The sequence below is a fragment of the Numida meleagris genome, chromosome 5, assembly GCF_002078875.1.
Source record: "Numida meleagris isolate 19003 breed g44 Domestic line chromosome 5, NumMel1.0, whole genome shotgun sequence".
Lineage (NCBI taxonomy): Eukaryota > Metazoa > Chordata > Aves > Galliformes > Numididae > Numida > Numida meleagris.
The window spans coordinates 31,941,863-31,962,567 of NC_034413.1; the positions used below are offsets into that span (position 1 = coordinate 31,941,863).

The 20,705-nt window shown below is 47.7% G+C and overlaps 1 protein-coding gene across 11 annotated transcripts in view; it reads left to right on the top strand.

Annotated features, from left to right (window-relative positions):
• The window catches only part of COL13A1 (collagen type XIII alpha 1 chain), a 78,147-nt gene that overhangs the window by 6,229 nt on the left and 51,213 nt on the right, over nt 1-20,705 (top strand). For all 11 annotated transcript variants that reach the window (XM_021397763.1, XM_021397762.1, XM_021397765.1 and 8 more), the window contains 2 exons: nt 1,141-1,210; nt 18,711-18,718. In XM_021397763.1, coding sequence (XP_021253438.1) covers nt 1,141-1,210; nt 18,711-18,718 — 78 coding nt within the window. The remainder of the gene's footprint in view (nt 1-1,140; nt 1,211-18,710; nt 18,719-20,705) is intronic.

The following is a 20,705-nucleotide window of genomic DNA, read 5'->3' on the forward strand; positions in this document are numbered from 1 at the left end:
TTCAAAGTAAAAAATAGAAGCATTCCAGCCAGTTCTGCTGTTCTCTGACCCAGGAAGAAATGTGCCTTTTTTTTTCCTTACTAAAATAAAATGTCCCCAGATGATGCTTTCTTGCAGGACAGTACTCATTAACTTGTGAAAATCAGATCAATTCTATATGATCCTGGGTATTGGCTTCTTTTAGCCCAACGTAAGACTATTTCTTTACGAATGTCAGCCTTGACTATGAAGTAGATTGGACTATAAGAAGATGCAATTAGAATTGTACAGTTGGGCTTGAGGGTAACTTGGTAAGAGCGAGGGTCTCCTTAGCACGACACCCTGGCAACTCAGTATTCTCAAATCAGCTCAAATCATTAACCAAGTGTGGTTCACAGGCATTAATGGATAACTTATTTGAATTGATTTGCATTTTCTTCACTAAACTGCAGTTATTTTAATTATGTCTACAAGAGGTAGTGTGGATGTTGTCCCCAAAGTGCGTTTCACTCAGGATATGGGTCGATCTTATTGATATTTCCATTGAGCAGGGAGGCTGTGGCCTTGAGTGGACCAACACACCAGCACTATTAGAAATACTACCTCAATGGAAATGAGCATTTTGACATGATTCCACCTTGTGAAAGTTCTCAATAGGTTTTGTTTTGTTCTGCACTGCAGTAACATTAAAATTCAAAGCCCTTGATGGTTTAATGAAATACCATTGCTATTTCCAGGCTGCTTTCAGCTGTAATTTTTGATGCAGCCCTTCTGTCAGTCTAGGTGTTTCTGTGGGTATATGAAGTCTTCCATGGAGGGAAGAGTACCTTCTTCACATCACTATTTTTCTGTCTTCCAAGTAGGTCTTCTGAGAAATGCAGCTTTCTCAGGAGGATGCGATCCCCGCTGATGGTTCTTGACTTTGTAATGCCTGTCAGGAGGACCACATTTGGAGGCCATTATGAAACTCAGTCAGTCTGCTTCCAATCAAACCCTAGTTAAAGGCTAAGAACTGTAATGCCTCTTTTCATTCCCAGGCTGGTCTGCTCTCTCCCATCTCTGCTTGGGTAGTGTCTCCTGATCCCACTTTACCAAGAACCTTGAGGCTTTGGGTTTCAGCAGTGCTAGTGACTCCTTTTACTCTTTTTCATTCCTTAACAGAAATTGAAGTTTCACTTGCCGAGACATCGAGAAGTTCGGGAGACGCACCAGCGATGCAACTGCCCTGCAGGTAGGGGTCTGTGACTGCGGGCACCTTGTAAGGACATTTTTTGTCTGCTTCTCATTGAAGGCTTGTTTAATGCCACACTGTATATGAATGTAAAGTTATGCATACTTGAATAACAGTGTGCTTGGAGTATAGGAAATGAACGTGGACAAGCACGTAACCAGCACATATGTAAATATTAATTACGCATATGACAGAAACAGCAGGAAAACCTACAGATATCCAGATAGTAATCTGGTTGGTCGATGAAGAAAAAAAAATGCATCCAGGGGGCAAATTTCCCATTAACTTTAGATATCAACATTGAGGTGGGCAGAATGGCTCTTGGGAGTTGTATCTTTTTGGGTAATTTGAGACAGGTTTGAGGCATGTAGGCTAGACCCAGTGCCAAAGCTAAATAGCTAAATTTTGGTGAGCCAAAATGCCTCTGAGCAAGGAGATTTGAATTCCTTGGTGTTATACAACTATCTGAGGCTTCTTGCAGAATAACAGCCTTCTCTTAAAAGCACCCGTATATTAGGGTGGTTGAATGAAGTGGTCACTGAAGGTCCTACTCATAACATACAGAAATCTTATGGGATTTCTTAATTACATTATGTTTTTAATCATGCTAATATCAAAAGGCTCTTTGAGACACTTCTTCTGAAGTGGTTTCAATACAATAAATGACAAATTGCTATGGAAAAAACATTTGTGAATGGTATTTCATTCCATTAGTGTGAATCACAAAGCCTTCCTCATTGTCTTTTGGTACATTTGACTGTGTAGAAGAAATGGATGTGAAGGGTAGCCAGCACTCTTCTAAAGTTGTTGAAGTTTTGGAAGAGCTTGATTGTGTATAACCAAACTGAGTAGCTGAACTTCCATTTCAAAAAGAAAGGGGCAGGAAAAGTTGTGCTTGGATAAGTATCTAAGACTTGCATTTCCATTTTCTGTGGTTTCTTTCTTGGTTCTCTAGGTACCTGATGTGAAGTATTTTACAGTGTTTGGCAATGTGGATATCAAAGTGTATTTTAGTATGGTCAGCAACTGGACAATTGTGGAAGAAGTCATATAGGGACCTGTCTTTACTATAACTAAAGGTTTCTCATACTCAGTATATTCTGGTCTTTGTACAAGCATAGGAGGTACTTTCTCTTTTCAGATTAAAATGGATTTGTAAGGTGGCTTGCAAAAGCAAGATGTAAAGCTCTGCAGGTTTGTGATGGAAGAGAACTAAAATCTAGGATCTATATTTTCATAACACTGGGAAATGTCCTTTGAACAACAGGAACCATTTTGGTTCAAATTTAAAAGACTGTGCAAATGAAATGTCTTCATAGATCAAAACTGAGTGCAACTGTTTTTAAGTTTCACCTTTTCCCTTTGATGGGAACACAAATCGTAGCTCTACTCCATTTTCAAGTTCCTGCCTAGGCTTGACTTACAAATGCCATCAAACCACGGGAATAAATATTCTCCTGGTGTTTCTGAGCCAGCTTGGAGAAGGAGTTGTAGACTTGAATGCAGGATAGAAAGAAACAGAGATTCCCTGATCTTTGAGGCCATCCGAGTGTGACCCTCCTCCTGCATTTTCCCTTGGTCCAAATCTGAAGTTGTGGCAAGTGAGGTCTTGGTTGGCTCGGAGCAGTGCAGAAATGAAGGCACCTTTGGCCATCCATTGTCTCAGATTTTTTACCGTGGGATGTTTCCCTTTGGTCTCTGGGCTGATGCAATGCAGGTCACCTGAAAGCGCTGTTGTGCTGTTTCAGCATAGTCTCTGGTCTAGGCCAAGACCTTGGGAATCTTCTTCCCCAGTGAATTTTTTTTGTGTCCAAATGCCCTGAGGACCAGACAGTGTGATCTTTGTGGAGCACCAAGACATTCGGAAGCACTGAGAAGCATTAAGATGTTGCAAGGCTTGGCACATGCGTGTTGCTTCTCACCGGCCTACTCCACCACCTATAAACAAGCACACATCGTGTTCCTTACCAAAAATAAATGTTTATCAGAAGTGACATTTCAGTACATCCCTAATTCTGAGTAAGGTCCCTGCGTGGCAAAGGAGGGGAAAAGGAAGACCAGTTCATCTGCTGACCTGTTCAGTACGGATGTCGAGGTCCTGGGCAGGGTCACCCATTGCCGTAGGAGGGCTTCAGGACACGAGAGTCTGAGAATGTAAATGGTTTGGGAAAGCTGGTAACAGGGAAGCAAGAAGGCTGTGAAGTGTATGACTGTGCTTAGGCTATCTGAGTGCACACGATAAGGACCATAAGAATAACACAGTTAGGAAAACAGCACAGCTGTATTTATAGTAAACGATAAGGAAATATATGTTTCCTTCAGCTGGGAAGCTGGTATTTCAGATCACTTGGGCTGGGACTGGGCGTTACTACCAGTGAGCAAGACGTTCGGCTGCGGCACTGTGTTTTTTGAGCTCAGAGGTCACTGTGGGCTTCTCCACTACTTTGGGGAAGCTTCATGCAGGTTAGGACAAGGTTCTGAAGCCTTAGCAGCAGCGGTGACCATATGGAATTGCTCACCTTCCTGGCAACGGGGCCATATGTGGGCAGGGATCTCAGCACAGGGGCAATACTTGTGGGATCTTGGAGGGACCTGGGTCTGATATCTTGGATAGAGGCTCCCCTTGTAGCTTTTGTTTACGTGATGGAAGCGTTTCTTTTCCACGTGGGATCTGGACATAGCTGAGAGCTCAGGAATGCTACCTGAGGTTTGGAGGAGCTTCTTGTGACCACTCTTGATTTCTGCCACAGAATAACATAATAATGAAATGGTGTAAGGGAAAAGCATTGCGTTTGACAGAGTGAAACACTGATCCTTACCAGTCTGATGCAGACCCAGTTGCAGATACAGACCCTGTCTGCCTGGACAGTCTCAAACAGCCAAAGATTACCACCAAGACCCCCTCCCACAGCCTTCCTAGCGGAGGTGGGTGCCTGTCTATTTTATATACTGCGACTCTTTTTATTAGACCTTTCCCATCTTCCTCTCTTCAGCTCCTATTTTCACAGTCCCCACGTGGCTGTTTTTCACTCTGCTGGCTCTCTACTACAGTCTTCAATTTCCCTTAAAAAAATAAAGGCCTGGCTCCTTTCCCTCTGCCTCCGCACTGCTTGTTTTGGTCTGGTTTCTCCTTGGGCAGGTTGGGAGCCTGCAGTGCTGGAGGCGGTCAGCTGCGCAGGCGGGGAAGCAGCTCGGAGGGATGACAAATGGCTTTTCCATCCCTCCCGGGGCACAGGAGGGAGGTGGGCTTGGGGAGACAGTGGCTCTGGCCCTTCAGCTCCTGGGAATGGGTAGTCAGCAGGAGATTGCTCAGCCCCAGTGCAGCTTGATGCCCCTTCTGCTGTTAAAGGAGCCTTGGGTGGCAGGGGGCAGCTGTGGGGGTTTTGGTGTTGGCTGTGGACTGAGGTCCTCTTGGGAATGTCATTGGGTCTTGGCAAGGGAACACCCCTTGGGCATTTCTTCTTGCACAGAACCTCACCTGTGCCACCCTTCCTGCCATTTGCCCCAGCCTCGTGTCTGCTCTCTTCAGCTCTGATTAACTGTTCACAATTACTAGTAGTAGCCACTGCAACTCGGATTGTTGCCACGTTTACCTTCTTGTAAGGCGACTGGAGAGAGAAGAGGGGCAGTGGTGGCCCCAGTAGTGACCTGGGGCGTTGTAATGCATGGCATGCATACTTGGTCCAAGCAACCCGCTCACCCCAGGAGGAGGCCAGCGAGAAGTGTCGCAGGGCTGTGGTGGGGCCTTGGCTCCCACCCAGGACGTGTCACCCAGTGCCGGCAAGGCCAGCTGGCAGGAGGCGGCAGGATTTCCCACGTCCTGACCCCTGCCTGGCCCGGCAGAGAGAGGAAATGTTGGGAAGGGCACAACCGGGTCTGGCGGATGTGGATGGTGGGGATGGGGACCGATCCCGGGCAGTGCAGGCTGAGCGGCATTGCAGCACCCAAGCGGGATTTTGGATCTCTGGCGTGGAGCAGAAAGGTCACTCCATGGCTATTTAACTGCCAGGGGCTACAGGTCAAGTCAGCGGCTCTGGCTCAGAGCCAAGAGAAACGTGAGGCAGGAACGGATAATGAAACACCCAGCCTCTGTCAGAAGGTGTGTTTGAAGTGCTGTGTTTTTGTTTGACCCATTTTCAGGATGATAAGTCAGCAGTTTTCTGTGCTGGCTACGCAGGGGATGTTCTGGGCTGTAAGGCAATCCTTCTTCTGCTTTAAAAATGTCGAAGTGCAGCTTATTAACAACCTCTAAGGAAAAAATTGGAAGGGAACTTTGTGCATTGCCTTTTTCCCTGAATATACCAGCAAAGCCCTTGCAAGGGGCAGCAAGAGAGCCGAGCTCTGGGGGGAGCAGCGCTGCTGGGGTGCTGTGGCTGAGCATCCAGCAGTGCCGTGTCTGGAGCAGCACATCGCTGCATCAGAAAGTGCCATTAGCTGGCACAGCACCCCACGGTGCAGCACGTCTGGAAGCAAAGTTGCAGCATCATCATTGCTTAAATACTTCTGCTCTTTCTCCCTCCTTTTTAAGAAATCTCCCTGGGAATTCTTTTATTCCCTGAAATTTAACTATGTTCCCCCATCCACATTTTTCTGGCCCTCCAGAGTATACACACACTTCAGCCTTGAAGGTTGCTCATGCGCCGTGGCCTACTGGCTGTATTTTGGGTTGGGGTTTGTTTGGTTTAGGCATACTGTTGTTTCGTTTGTTTTGAAGATGCAAACCACACAATGAATTCCACAGATTCTGCAAGCAGTTATGAATAGATGGAGATGAACGACTCAGAAAAAAACAAATAAACAGTTTGTTTGGTCGGCTCTCTTTCTCAGAACACGTAGGCAGCTGTGCTCTTTCACAACCGCCTGGGGCAGTTTGAGGTCTCACCTCACCTGGAGCTTACCGCATCCCATGCTGAGGGATGGTAACAGGGAGCAAGGATGCTCCTTATTCTCCTAAGCATCAGCTCATCCTGCTTAGTCTGCATTTGGGATGGAAAGCAGCTTAATTAAGGCTTATTTAAGTGATTTTAGTGAACCTGCTGCTGTGGGCTCATGTGAGCCATTAATATAGCTGAAAGCGTTGCCCAGGCTGCAAGACAGCTGAAGTACAAGCGCACCCTGATGCTGCTGTCACCCGGTGGAGTTAGGAGGGGAAGAACCTCTGCCTTCCCTCTTTGTCCAGTATACACTTAGAAACAAAGTTAATGCAGTCAGAAGGGAAGATGCTGAGGTACAATGATGGACACAGGTGCTCTGTGAGAAGGTGGCCTATTTGTTTGGGTCCATCTGCTTGTTTATATAATTTCCTGTTGCCACATTTGGGCCTGCCTCCTGGGTGCCCTAGGGCTCCTCTGTCTACCCTCTGCCACTGGAGGACTGCATTTGTAAGAGGAAACTGTCCCACTGTGACCTTTACCATCCTTTTGCTGCCACAGACATCCAAATAATGGGTCTGGTGGAGACTGGCACCCTTCATGCAGACTGGGGCCCAGCAGGTTGCCTGCAGGGCACCCGAGATGCACGTGGAGGGCTGCAGCAGAGAGCTTCTGCATATTTGATGGGTTTGTGTACAGATGTTTGGTGGAAGTGTTTACACCATTGCGTGCCTGCACTTGCAATGTATATGGTACATATGGGCATAAATCAGCGCTATGACAAAGCAAGGCAAAGACATCCCAGATGGCTGGGGAAACCCAAAGAGTGCATTGTGCTGCTACTGTACGCGAGAGCTTTGATTCAGTGCGAGCGCTACTGGGGTGGAGGAGTTTTCCCAGGCCTGGACTGCGTGCACATGGCCGGGCTGGTTTGCGTCAGCCACTGACGCACGTCCGGGCCCTGCGATGTGGGTCTCACGTGTGCTGCCCATGCCGACAGCTTTGTGGTGGCAGGAGGAATGAGGGCGAGTTGCACCGTCTGCCAGGCTCAACAGCAGGGCACTTGCGCAAAGCGTGGGCGCCTGCCAGTCCACGAGGAGCTCCGAAAATACCAGGATGGGCCAAGGGGGATGTTGCATGCGTCAAGCGGCTCGCTCCAAAACTGTTTGCAAGGGGACTTTGCGCTGGTGTTAGTGTTAGCGGCTGCCACGCGCTTGATGGCAATGGGGAGGTACAAAGCAGGCTGCTGGTGGTGAGGATGGCTCTGCTTGGCGTCCCCACCCAGACAGGGAGCAGGGTTTTGCAGCGGGGACACGAGGAGCCCTCTTCTGTGAGGCGTCAGGCGATACCTGATTCCCTCTCTGCTCTTCCGGTCATCTGCTTGTGTCTTCGCAGCCGTGGGGAGGGAGCGAGGCTGATCCACCGGTGCCCAAAAGGTGTCCCAGGGCGCAGATCAACAGGAAGAGCAGTGGGGCGGCTTTCCTCCCCCCAGATCAACTTTCAGCCTCTGTGCCAGGTTGTGGGGCCGCAGGTACAGCTGATGGGGCCCGGGGAGAAGTTTAAAAAGGAAAGGTTGCATCATGCAGGGCTGGGAGGCTTTGGGAGGCAGAGCTGGTAGAGGCAGAAACTTCATCTGTTAAACACATACCACCCGCCCCCCCACCCGGGGATCATTCAATCCTCCCTTTGATGGACGTCCAAGAAAATACTTCTTCCACATCCTAAACTTGTTAGCACCAGTTAATCATCTTAACCTTTTCCCCCTCTGAACGCACACTCCAACGAGTTTCCCATCGCTGGCAGCCATTAAAGATGCAGCAATGCTTTTCGCACAGGCAAGCGTACGGACATAAATTATTAAACATCCCAGCTGTCCCTCAGGTAGGAGAGCAGAAGCTCTTGTCTCATGCTCAAGCCGCTTCAAAGTGACTGCCCAGTGCATCGCTTTGAGGGGAGATGCTTGTGATACAGCTCCTCTTGTCCATCACAGCTTGTCCAAGCTGGACCAAGCTTCGTGATTGAGCTCCTGCATTGGGCCAGGACCCACTGAGGCCATAGAGGTGAGCAAAGGAAGGCCCTTCTGCTCCAGGGTGCAGTTCTCTACTCTCAGCTCCTGGAAAATGACTGTAGGGTGTTGGTAGGCAGTACCATAGGTGTGATGCTTGGTCCCAGCTCTTTCTGCTGCTGGATATTTCAGCTGCATCACAGAGAGGTCGAACCCACTTGGCACGGGGATGTGTCCTCTCTGCAGGGAAAGCTCAGTGGCCCTTTGCTCTCACACAGTTTCCCCCACACCCGCCCCTGCATAACCCCCCAGCTCAGAGGTTTCTCTTGCTTCCATCCTCACTGATGGGCTCACCATAGCTCACACCCTGCTTTCCTGGCATGCCTCTCTGCTCTGCTCTGTGCTTCTTCTTTGACGTTTGTGAGCATTGTGAAACATTAGCCCTGGAAAACATGTGTCTGCATTGGAGCAGTGCTTTGATGCATCCCATGATTAGCGTCACAAAATGCCAGCAGCGTGACAATTGGAGGGCCGGAGAGATGCACTCATATGCAGGGTCTGTGCTGCATGGGTGGTGCAGAGACGGAGCTGTGATGTAACCCTGTGTGCAGCTGCCTTCCCCAGGGGAGCTGAAGGGTGGCCTGCTGACACCCTGGCTATCGGGTCCTGCTAACTGGGCTGCTTCATCTCATCCGGCTGTTTCTCCCATTTCCCATCTGGAAACACCCTTGTTGTGTGTCTTTGCTGCACTTCCCCCAAACCAGCTTCCATTTCAGATGTAGAACTGACCCCTTAGTGCATCCATCCCCTCTGTGGTGCCTGTGGCTCTGGTGGAGTGGTGATGAGCCTTTTGATGGTGCGGGTGTGGCATTCAAGAGGCAGCCCCCTTGTACAGCCTCCCTGGACTGATTCACCCCCTGTTCCCCAAATGTGGCTGGAGGAGTTTCTGCTCTGCTCTCCCATCCCGCTCCAACCCAGCTGCTGAGGCTCACTGTCTGCTCCCTCCTCACGCAGTGTCTTGGGCGAGCAGCATCGTGGCCGGACCACGCAGATGGGAGGTAATTAAATCAGCATATTCCTCAGGGAGGGAACTGATTAACAGCACATTTTCCCCACGCCGGGGGGCTGAAGCACACACGGGCAGCCTCAATCCATCGCTTGCCTCACTCCTCTCCCTTAGAATGTCTGGCTTTTTCTTTCTTTTTTTTTTTCCTTTTTTTTTTTTTCTTAATCCTTTATTTCAAAGGAAAGATGAAGATTATATCAACCGAACTGGAATTTGAACTGACAGTGCTTTGTGTGAGGGACTTGTTTATTATGATTTGGTAGTGCTCCGGGCAGCACGCACGCTATGCCGGGGACCACCCAGTGATCCCATCCACACCAGCTCTCCTCATTGTGTGGACGAACCAGCAGCAGGTAGAGGGTCTTGGGGATGTGGGCTGTGCTTTATTTTGGGAAGGGGTCCTTCTGAGGACAGACCCAGTACTGAGATGAGGCCAGATCCCTGTGGTTGCTCTTTGCTTGTCCTCCTCCATCATCAACCGCTGCTGTCCGAGGGAAGAGATGTAGCTGGAGGCAGCAGCAGCTGCTGGGAGTTGTGTGTTGGCCCTGTCCCTAACAGAGCGGCAGCACACAATGGGCTGGGATTTTTTTTTTTCCTTTTATATTTACTTTTAAAATATTAGCTCCTTAGTAGAAGGATTTTGGCAGCAAAGAGGAATTAGTTATGTCTCCCCAAAAGGTAGCCTACAGATTAACTCCTGCATAAATGCTACTGTGTGCAACATGAAAGAAGGACTGAGCCTTAAAAGTGCCCCACAGCACTTATGGGTCTATGGCACAGCAAGCTCTCAGCCCTCTGCTTGCCGAAGAGTCATGTACCTGTCCAAAACCTGAGGAGCTGCCGCGACGCTGTGAAGCTCTGTTTGGCATTTTGAGTGCAACATGATTTAACTTGCTGTTAAAAACAGAAGGAAAGGAGAAATTGAAAGAAATATGTTTTGCTCAGTTCACTGCTGGTTCATGCGTGTATTGATTTTTTTTTTTTTTTTGCTCATGGATGACTTGTGCACTTATTGCAAATGTTTTGTTTTATTTTTCTGGGGAAACAGTAGGAAATGGGGGCTATTAGCTGGCTTGTGACTTCCTCTTTCCCTGAATTTCAAAGGCATCCTGGATTGGTTACCATCTTCTGCCACTGCATTAACCTGACTTTTGATGGGACAGGGTCCTGGAGTTTTTGTGAAGATGGCGGGAAGTAGTTCTCAGGTCCTTTAGGAAGGGAAATTACAACTGTGCGACTCTTGGATCAAGGGCTGGAGTGGGATATGCTCTGTCCTTGGGCTGTGTGATTCATTGTGCATTCAGCCATTGCCTTAACTGGCTTTCATCCAAGTTATTTTTCCTCTACTCCAGGGGCAAATATCTCACTTTTCCATCTTCATTGCCCTCTTTTCTTCTTGAGATTATCAAGAAACGTCCTTACAGCATAGTGACTTATATGATAAAGAAGAAAATCTTTTGGCCTCAAGATGGAGGCCCTGACAGGTACATGCAGCCCCTGGGCAACAAAACCTATGTAGAGTTTAGCAAATGTATTCGTTAAGGGAGATTTGTGAGATTGAGAAGATGGCAGAATACACGTGCTTTCTGGAGTGTGGCCAAGAGTGTGGAAACAGTTGGTTAGGGCTGTTTTTTTTTTTTTGCCTTTCCTGTCCTGTGACTCTCCCTGTAACACATGCTGTGCAACACACCTGGTTTCGGCACCAGAGGTTTCCTGAAAGGGATCTGCATGCCAGTTCATTCTAGGCAGAGAAAGCCTTGAATCTTTTTATTGCTGTTAGCCAGCATGGGTTGTCTCCATCTGTGCGAGCTGCCCCAGCCTGCCTCCTGCGAGGCAGAGCCCTGCGCAGGGGTAGCAGCCAAACTAAGCAAACCTTTCAGAGTCAGAGGTGGGCTAAGAAAGTGTTAACTAGATTTGAATGAATGAATGTGTACCCTCCTCTTCCTGTGCAATAAAACATGCTGTGCAAACCCGCTTGGGCTCAGAAACCCTGTCACATTTTTCCTTTTGAAAGGGCTAGCATCATCCGTGCTCTCCTCCACACGCTCTGTTTGGAGACAAGGCAGCACATCAGGAAAGAGCCTGAAGGAAGAATTTATGGTGTCTTTAATTAGCCAGTTTGTTCCATCCTTGAAGAAGAGGATAACGAGTGACAGGGATGTATTGCTGGCCTCTGGAGGAAGAGCGCTGTGGCTAGGCTTATGTCCAACTGCTGATAGGGTAATTAGTGGTAACTGGGAGCTATCAATCAACTTGGGTGGAAAAACGTCTCGGTTAAAGGAAAGACCCTCCCAAACACTTTTATAACTCAAAAGAGTGTGAGACAAGATCTGGAAGACGGCACTGGCAGTCCACAAGGTATTTGAGGAAGGAATCTATTATAAATAAGATAAATGGAACACAATAGTCTTTTGTTCCTCCCCGAGTAGGTGACAGAATTTGCTGTTACAAAAGTTGCAAAATATTTTGGAAGGAGGAAGGAAGAAGAAAAGAGTTAGCAGATGGAAAAGAGAGAAGAAAAACAAGAATTAAAGAAAAAACAGTAACTGTGCACTAAAATCAACTACTAATTGCGAAAATGACATAGGAAGAAAATTAATCTATGAAATTTGACAAGTGAAATGTATCATTTGCATTTTAAGTATGGGATCAGAGAATTGATTTAAATAATTATTAGCTGTAGTAAGCTACAAATTTCTGCTGTTCCCAGACAACTGCATTACGAGAGAGATTGTAATTTTCAGCAGGAAGTAAAAGTGGAGTGGATTTTGTTTTTCTCTTTACCCAGCCATGATTTACTTTGTCCAGTTCTTCCTTGTGGTTCTAATTCTACAGCTCTCTGGGGAGCAGGATTTGTACAGGGACTGACCAAGCAGTGAAGAAGCAGTCAGCTCCTTGGTGGAGGAATTTCAGTTCTTTTGAATAACCAGATGCGATTTTCAAACCAAGTTGGATCTCCAGAGCTTTCAGACAGCATCTTCCACATTCCTGGTGTGGAATAAATGTGGTTGAGGATATGGAGAGGTGGCTGCAGAAAGACTGTCAAACATCTACTCTGTCAAGAGTAGGATTTTAATGGACTGGTAGCTTTTTTGCATTGGATATCTTCGGACTGCAGATTGTAAGGTGCTCGTGCAAACGTCCAGTTCTTTGAGGTGGGACTCAGAAGTGCAGAAGGAGCGAGAGAATTAGTGTGGTTGGGCCCCTGGGGAAAGAGTACAGGAGAGTTAGCAGTCAGGGGCATGAGCTGAAACCATCCCTGTTCAAAGGATGTAGGAAGGAGTCAACAATAGAAAATCACGAACTCCTCAGTGAGCTGAGATTCATGACAGAAGAAAGTGAAGCTGGAAGGATTTGAAATAGATAGGTATGCAAGAAGAAAACCTGAAAGCATAGTACATGGTAGGACTATTAAAGACCCAAGAAAACATAGAAGTTCATGGTAAGTGAGGAGACCTTCTGGGGTGGAGCAGAAGAATGGGTCACACTAGACTTATGGACATCAGGCAAAGGCAGTGTCAGGAAGAAACTCACTTTCCCTCTGTGACAAAGAGCTCATGGATGCGGTATGTAGACATCATGTCTTCTGCCTTTCCCAAGGCTTCTGCCATTGACTTAGGCAGTGAGCCGATGAGAATGACCAGAGGTCCAGGAAACATGGCTGCTGCAGAGGGACTGGAAAAATTAGGTTTTGTTTAGTCTGAAGACAAGAGAAAACTATTGGGAGCAGTAGAGCAGACTTCAAACATGTAAAAGGTGACCACAAATAAGAGAGAAATAAAACAAATCTGTTCTTCAAGTCTGCTGTACATCAGAGAGATCATCGATTGGCTTAAACAACTCCGGAAATTTTGGGTAGCTCTAAGAAAGATAATAAATAGGGCCTTATGAATCAGGGCACGAGAATTCCCTGGACCGGATCATGAGGCAAGAGTGTGGAGTTTCCATCTGCAGAGGGACAGGAGCAGGTTAGAGAAATATTTGCTGAAATGGGCTAGGTAGAGACTTTTTTTCCTCTGGTTGCTTTGAAGATGTTCCCTTCTCGATTTCATGTCCCTCTCATTCCCCAGGAATCTTTTCATCTCTGTTTGGTTTGCCCGAGGGAGGCAGGAGGGGAAGAGAAATGGGACAGTTGAGAGCTGCAGATTTCAGCTGGCAGTTTGCAGGAGCCCGAGGGCACACCAGCTTTTTGGCAGAAGGTGGCGGAGCACAGCGAGCCTGCTGCCGTCCGGTTTTAATTTACCATCCAGGGGTCCGCACTGCTACTGGAAAACCCAGAGGGGGCCTCCAGATCCCAGGAGAGAAAACCCACTGAGAGCGCTGGCCCCAGGGCCCCTTCCCAACCCTGTTTTCTTCGCTTTCTGTGGTGCTAAGTGTTTCAGCGTGGCAGAGACAAACACGATTGTTTGCTGCTTGGAAAGAGCAAATGGGCCCATGAATGCCTGCCCAAAGCAAGTATTGTTCTGCCCCACTTCGGCCATCCCATTGTGTCCTGTGGCAGTGCCAGAGGTGCTGTGCTCCTCCTTTTGGGTGCAGCAATAGTACCCTGTGGGCCATCTGCTCTTGGCCCTTTCCCTTTGTTTTCACGAGGGGCTCTCCCAGATGTTTGTCAGAGTATTTCTGTTTGTCTGTTACTGATCTCTTGCCTGTGAGCACTTGGCTCTGCCTAACGGGCTTGCTGTGGATGGCCCAGATTTTCCTCTTCTGGCTCTGGAGGCGCATTTGGCTCCTGTTGTGCTTTCAGGCATTTCTTAAAACATGTGGATGCTCAGAGATGCAGTGTGAGTCCATGGCTTAACTTCACTATTAGACTCTCTCTACTGTTTTTGCGACTGCTGTTAAATCATCTTAATTTCTCCATGAGAAATTCGTTAGTTATTTCTCTTCCTTGTTGCTCGCTTTTGACATGGACTTCTCTCTGGCTGTTTGATGTTTCCTCCTGGGCTGGGGCTGGTGGTGATGTATGGGAATGCTCAGAGTGCCTGAGCAGTGACTTCTGTCCTCAGCAGCTGCTGATATCAACTGCTGAGGCTCGGTGATGTCATGGGTTTGATTTCAGATGCGAGCTTGAGTGACTGGCATAACCTGGTGCCGCAGCTTAGTGTTGGTCACATTTTTTGGCAGTGAAATCCTGATAGCCTTTTTGCTGTCCAACATTGCTGTGGTTCTTTGAAGAACCTCTTGCCTTGCTGCATGGAGCTGTTTTGGGGACAGGGCCTGGCCTTTGGCAGAGGTTGGTGCTCTCTGGAGGGAGTTTTATACCCAGGTAGCTGACATCACATGAAGCAGCTTTTCTGGGAGCTGTGTTTTGGGAAATCACTGCTGATAAAATGTTTTCTATTTTGAAACTTTCAATTGTCTTTAATTTAACTTAGATCTAGGATTATTGATTTATGGCAAGTATTTCCATTGTTACCAGGCAGGAACTTGGTATTTTTGCCTTTTTGTTTGCAGCTCTCCGTGTTAGTGCTCCCTCCACCTTCTCTTGAATCATTTGTCCCTCGATGGAGATAGGAAAGATATCTCCAAAAGACTATGAGAACTCCCCCAGGCTTCAAAACTGCATTATGGCCAGTCTTCAAATCAGGCAGAATCCACCATCCATGCTCCAGACCCCCAGCTGGGGTCTGCCTGCTCTGAAATGGGGCTGTGCTGCAAAGAGGGGCTTCCTGCCCCGGGTAGAATTGTGCTAGGGCTGCTGACATTTTAATCAGCATTTCATAACTAATTGCCTGGCCACAACTATCTTGTTATCAATTAACAGTCCTGAATGTCAGGAAGTAACTGTATCTCTCTAGCTCCCTATGGCTGCCTTCTGGCTCTGGAAGTGGCTAGATTTCCTCACAGGGATGAATTACATGTTTACATCTCCCCTCCTGCTGCTGTGTGTAGTGAGGATGATCCAAGGAAGCAATGACAATGTCTTTATGTCTTTTCCCTACTCTCCTTATGTTGTTTGTGCCATGGAGTAGAAAGAAATTCCTCATATGTGGGGAATATTCCTCATGTGTTTGGAGCAGGCTGGAAAACGCCCACATTGTAGACTGACTGCAAGAAGCCAGGGGAACAAAAATTTAGCATCAGCATTTGAGAGTGTTTTAAGGATGGCCACTTTTCCAGATGTTGGGAAATGCCCTTAAATGGATGGAATAGTTTCAATGATCCTATCAGTCTGGAGAGCACTGCTGGGAGATATCTCTGCCATCAGCACAAAGGTCTCACACCACGCTGACCCACTCTAATGCTGTCCGGCTTTTAAGATGCAACATAATGGGACATGGGACTTTCCAGACTAGGAGAAATGTGACCCACTTACAAAACTAAGCATCCCCTATTCTGGGCCCGAAGAGACTGCAGTTTGGAGGGTGGCTTTTTATCTCTTTGTGTGGCTGAGAGAAAAGGAGTCACTGCAGTTCTGTTTTAGATAGAGTCACTGAACGGGCTACAAGGAAGGACAAGTGAGTGGAGGCATGCCTCCTCTGCCTCCTCTGTATGTGCTGTGGGCTGCAGACCACGGCTGTTCTTTTACCTGCTTGGCCTACAGGAAAGGCAGAGCTTCTGTAAGGCGAGTTTCCGTCTGCCTAAAAAACAGTGCTGTAGAGAAGGGACGGTGCAGGTGGTGCTAATTTCCAGAGGCCATATGTTTGGAGGGACCCAAGTACCCCCACAAGAACTCCTTGTTTTCCTAATGTCCCTTTTCAGAGGTGCTCTGGAGGTCTCCCCTTTCCAGGAGGCTGACTGCTTCCTCCCACTCATCCCCTCCCAGCACGTTTGCTCCATCCCATCCCTCTGTCCCCTGCTGCTCGATGAGCGCTGCAGCTGGATAAACAGCGATTGCTTACAGCCCTCCCGTGCCTTTCCTGAGCTGCCTGTTGCAGTCTGTTGGTCATGGTGCAGCCTTTGCACCAGCACTGGAGCGCTCCTGGCGAGGTGGGCTTCAAAGTACAGTGACTCTGTGGTGACTGCTGCAGTTCACCTTGCTTTTTGTAAGGACCTGTGCAGCCTGGTTGCCTGTTAGAAGCAGCACAGGCAGCCTGTGCTGAGCTCTGCCCAGGTGCTCTGAGGCTCTTGCTTGATTTTGTAGCTTTGCTCACAAGGGTAGTGGGAGCAGAGGGGTGAGGGTCCCCTCCCACCTTACTCGCTTTTTTCTTTGATGTGCATTAAACTACTTGTTAAAGATTGAGCCTCTTTAGAAGCTCTGCTCAACCTTCCTGTTAATCACTGTGACAGAACATGATAAATCCGCTTTGCTGAAGCATTATTTCACTTCGTAAAATCCTTGGTGCTCCATGACAGCTCATCCAGCAGTGCCTCTTCCCTCCTCTCTGTGCTCAGAGCATCTTCCCTACCCCATGCAAGGTAATGTTGCCTTTAGGAGTGACTGCAGGGCTTTCCTTTCTCTTGGATCACACAGCCAATCCTGGCATTTGAAGCCCAGTCCCTGGATCGTCTCTATGACTGAGTTACTGCAGCCAAAGCCATGTCCCCGCACCTCACAGATGCGTGTTTACACAAGAGTGCGCAGCCCCTCTTTGTGTAACCATTAATTTTATAGAGGACATATAACAAAGATGGGCCTCCAGTATGCCTCCAGCCTTTGATCTGCGTGGGGTGCACAGCCCGACGGGCCCAGTGCTGCCGGCACTGCTGATTTACTCTGCTCTGTGGACACAGCTTCTGGAGCAAACACAAGCTCATGCTTTCTCTCAGCAGTATTGCAGTACCACTGTCAGCTGTGCTGCTGACCGGCTGCATTTTGTATGGAAGGGTTTGCTTGCTGTCAGTGTTAGCTAAGCAGTTTGGTTCACACAACCCACGGGTGCCCCAAAGCCTCGCAGACGGGTAGGCGGATTATTAAGGGTCTATACTGTTGCTAATGGAAATAAAGTCCGTGTATTGGCAGGCTGTAAGCAATGACCTTGTGGCAGGGTGCTCACTCCGAAACAAAATATCTCCAAAACAGTTCTCTCACAGAACCTCATTGTCATCCAAGCCAAACTCAAAAAAAACCTTTTTTTTTTTCTTTTTTTTCTCCCAGTCTGGCAGAAATTGGGATTCCTGGACTGAGTCTGACCTTGCCCTCCAAAATGACCTCTGATCAAAAACTCTTTTGTTGTTTAGACATGGCACACGGGGTGGGACAGTGACCAGCGCCAACGCTGGCAGCAGGCAATTGCTGATCAACCAAGCCCGTTGCCCACTGAGCTCCTGTCCTAAATTTGGGTAGAGTTGTTCTCATTTTGGGTTGTTGAGCCTTCTGGCTCAGCCTTAGCTCTGCTGATCACCAGCCAGGTGCTTAACTTTTAAATTCATTTTATTTTAACAGAAGGGTTCCCTTTTTTTGATCAAACTGGATGAAAGCTGAGCACAAGGCTAAAAACATTGTTTGACTACGCAATTTCAGGTCACTGAAACTTGATAGCCAAACTGCTTGCTAGCATCATATTAAGTGAGATGTTTCCAACATAGAAAATGTTTGTTCATCCAGAATCTCCTGTACTTTATAGACGTTCATCCAGGGGCATTTTCAGGATGACAACATATTCTGCAGGTGTTCGCCATGACATCTACGCCCTGTGCAAAGTAGAGGTTGCTGCCTGTTATCTGTCAGCTTGCCTGCTATACTGCTTAGTTTTACTTCTTGGCACTTGATGTAGAGACCAAAAAAAAAAAAGAAAAGAAAACGGGAAAAAGAGTGTCTAGAAAGTATGGAAAATGTAGAAACCCCTGACAGTTGTATTGTGTGTCTCACTTCTCCCATGGAGAGGAAACCACAAAATAGTGAGTCCAGGGGTTTCTTTCCGCACACAATATCTGTCAGAGTTTTGAGGAAATTTCTGGGAACCAATGAAAGAAGTGTGCTGTTCAAGCCCTGATCTATACGGTGCAGTGGTTCTATATGAGGGAGATGCAGTGCTCCACACTGGCAGGTTCGGCAAGGTTTTCCAAGCTAAAATAAACAGGCAGGTTTTGAGGGGATCTCTTCCAAGAGGGCAGATTGCCCCCTATGGGAACAGAGACAGAAGCAAAAGGGAAAATGAGCTTGTACTATGGAGAAAAGACACCCAGTGTATTCAGTAGGTACAGTGTCCTCATGAACCTTTGCATGCCTTTGCAGGTTTGCTGATGGCAGATGCGTGGGCATCTGAGCAACACAGGGGCTCTCAGCTTCCCAGGTTTGACTTTCTTGACTCAGATGGGCAGGTGGGATGCGAAGGGGAGTTGTACATGTAATGAGTCCCCCATGCTCAGCAGTGTCACACTTCAGGAGACCACCGTATGCCAAGGGACCAACAGTGAGTGTAACAGCCCGACTTACAGCCTTCCCAACATGGGGTTTTCTGGGGCTGCCCTGCGCTTGTGGTGACTGGCGAGCAATGCTGCTAATTGTGTGGATGCCTTAATTGAAGAACAAGGAGGTGGTGGAAGTGCATCAGGGAATGGGAGCAACATGAGGATCAGCCCCAAAGGACAGTTACAATGTGTTTAATTTGCCATTCTCCTTAGGATTTATGGCATTAAAAATTAATTCCTGTTCTTTTTCCTTCTGTGTTTCAGGTCCACCTGTAAGTACCGAACCTCTATGGTTTACAAGCTACTGACATGGTTTGTGGGGCATGAACTGGCAAAATCTCCAGTCTGTGGTGTCCACCCTGGGATCTCACAAACAGCAAGTACTGTGGGTGCTCAGGACCCGTGCCAGGATGGAGTTGCTCTTCACTGTGTCACAACTTCTGAGGGCGAGACAAAGGAATTGCAGGGCTGGGGACAAAGCAAATGCGAGGGCTCAGAAATCTGTGCTTTAGCACTTGGCCCCACATACCCCAGGGGGATTGGCTGCATGTGCTTCGCATGCACTGGATGCCACACGCTGAACGAGACGTGTTTGTGAAAAACGGAAAGACAGATCGCAAACACATGGTGCGAGCTGAGCTGTAGGGACTTGCTTGCTGCTACTCACCCAGGCTTGCTGAACTGTTGGGCCTTCAAGTGTAGCTGGGTAACTATCAATTTCAGAGGGAGAAGTGTGTTGACAGCTTCCTTTTCAAATGTTAGCTAATGCAAAACCTCAGCGCAGATGATTTAGGCTGCAGGAGAACAGCAAGGTTATTGCAGAAGTTTTCTTACAGCTATTAAGAGAACCACAGTGAATCAGAAGGAGTAATGCAAGGAATGAGGCCATGTATTGACATCTCTCAGGATTATAAAGAAACGTTATATTGTCTGTAGCACAGTCCTTCCAGAGGAAATGGCTTATATTCCTGTACAATAGAGTAACTGTACTTGGTTTGTATGAAGGAACATGAGAAGTTAAACATACGGTAGTCATCTTTTGTCTGTTCTTGCAAAAATGTCTTAAACAGTTTGCAGATGACGTTCCGAGGAGAGGTAGTCACTGCACAACCTATTTTCCCCTTTCATCGAGTCAAAAATGCTGCAGACTGGACTCCCACAGATGTATGAGCACAGTCCCTTCAATGGCAGCAATCTTCCAAAAAGTTGCACTTCCCAGGCCAAAAGGTCTGAAAGTATTTTACAGCTGGAAGCCCTGATCCACGCAAACCTTCAGCAGTCATTTATCCCGAGGGCTTTCAGGACTGGCCCCTGAAGTGAACGTATTTCAGCATTAGCTTTAGGTTGCAGGGAGATCACATTTCTGGAGGGGGCTAAAGCATACTGATGCTAAAGAGATGTAGCACAAAACTGGTAGTGATGTTGGCATTTATATTATTGCCGCTAGAAACAGGAAAGAAAGCAATAGGTCAGTGCAGACATCTCCTGGAGAGCAGTCTGTGCTTTTGCAGGGTGAGGAAGACACACACTCCGGGCTTTCTTTGCAGCGAAAAGGGCTAGAAATTTAATATCATAATGAAAGATTGAAGTCTGGCAGAAATGCGTGGGACCACCAGAGAAGTGCTGACAATATGTGCTACCGTATCCTGGCTTCCTGCGACCCCTGAACCAGTCTCCGCGTGCAGACTTTTAGGATGGGACGTGAGGAATGTGACAGCCAATGGAAATAACAAGGGGAAGTCAGGCAGACCGAGCATCTTTAGCCAAAGTGGAATTTGTCCTGAGCTAACAGCACCCTCGTCTCACTCAGGACCTCTGGGGTTCCAAGGGGCTGGCAAGCGAGACTGGTTCAGCTGCTGTGAGCAGAAGAAGCTCATCGCTGAAAAGACAGGCAGAGTCCTCTATGTTGCCATAGGAAATACTTGTTCCTCACATATTTCTCATTATTAAAACCAAATGAAAACTCAAGCTTATGTACAACAGACAGGGGCTCCTGCCTGGCTGTGTGTCAGACCTGTCATTCTAGATAGCCACCCCAAAGCACTGATGACCTGATGCCTCTCTCTTCGGTTTCTTTCCCAGCTTGCAAAAGACAACGTGCCAGGTGGTGGGGCTGAGCCCCTAGTGCTGATGTTGGCTGAGCATGGGAATGGGCAGAAATACACTTTAGAAATGCACTGAGCCAGGCTTGTAGTCTTGGCCAATCAGGGAAAAAGCCAAGGAAAGGATGAACAACAGCCCCAGGAGCAAAAGGAGCCT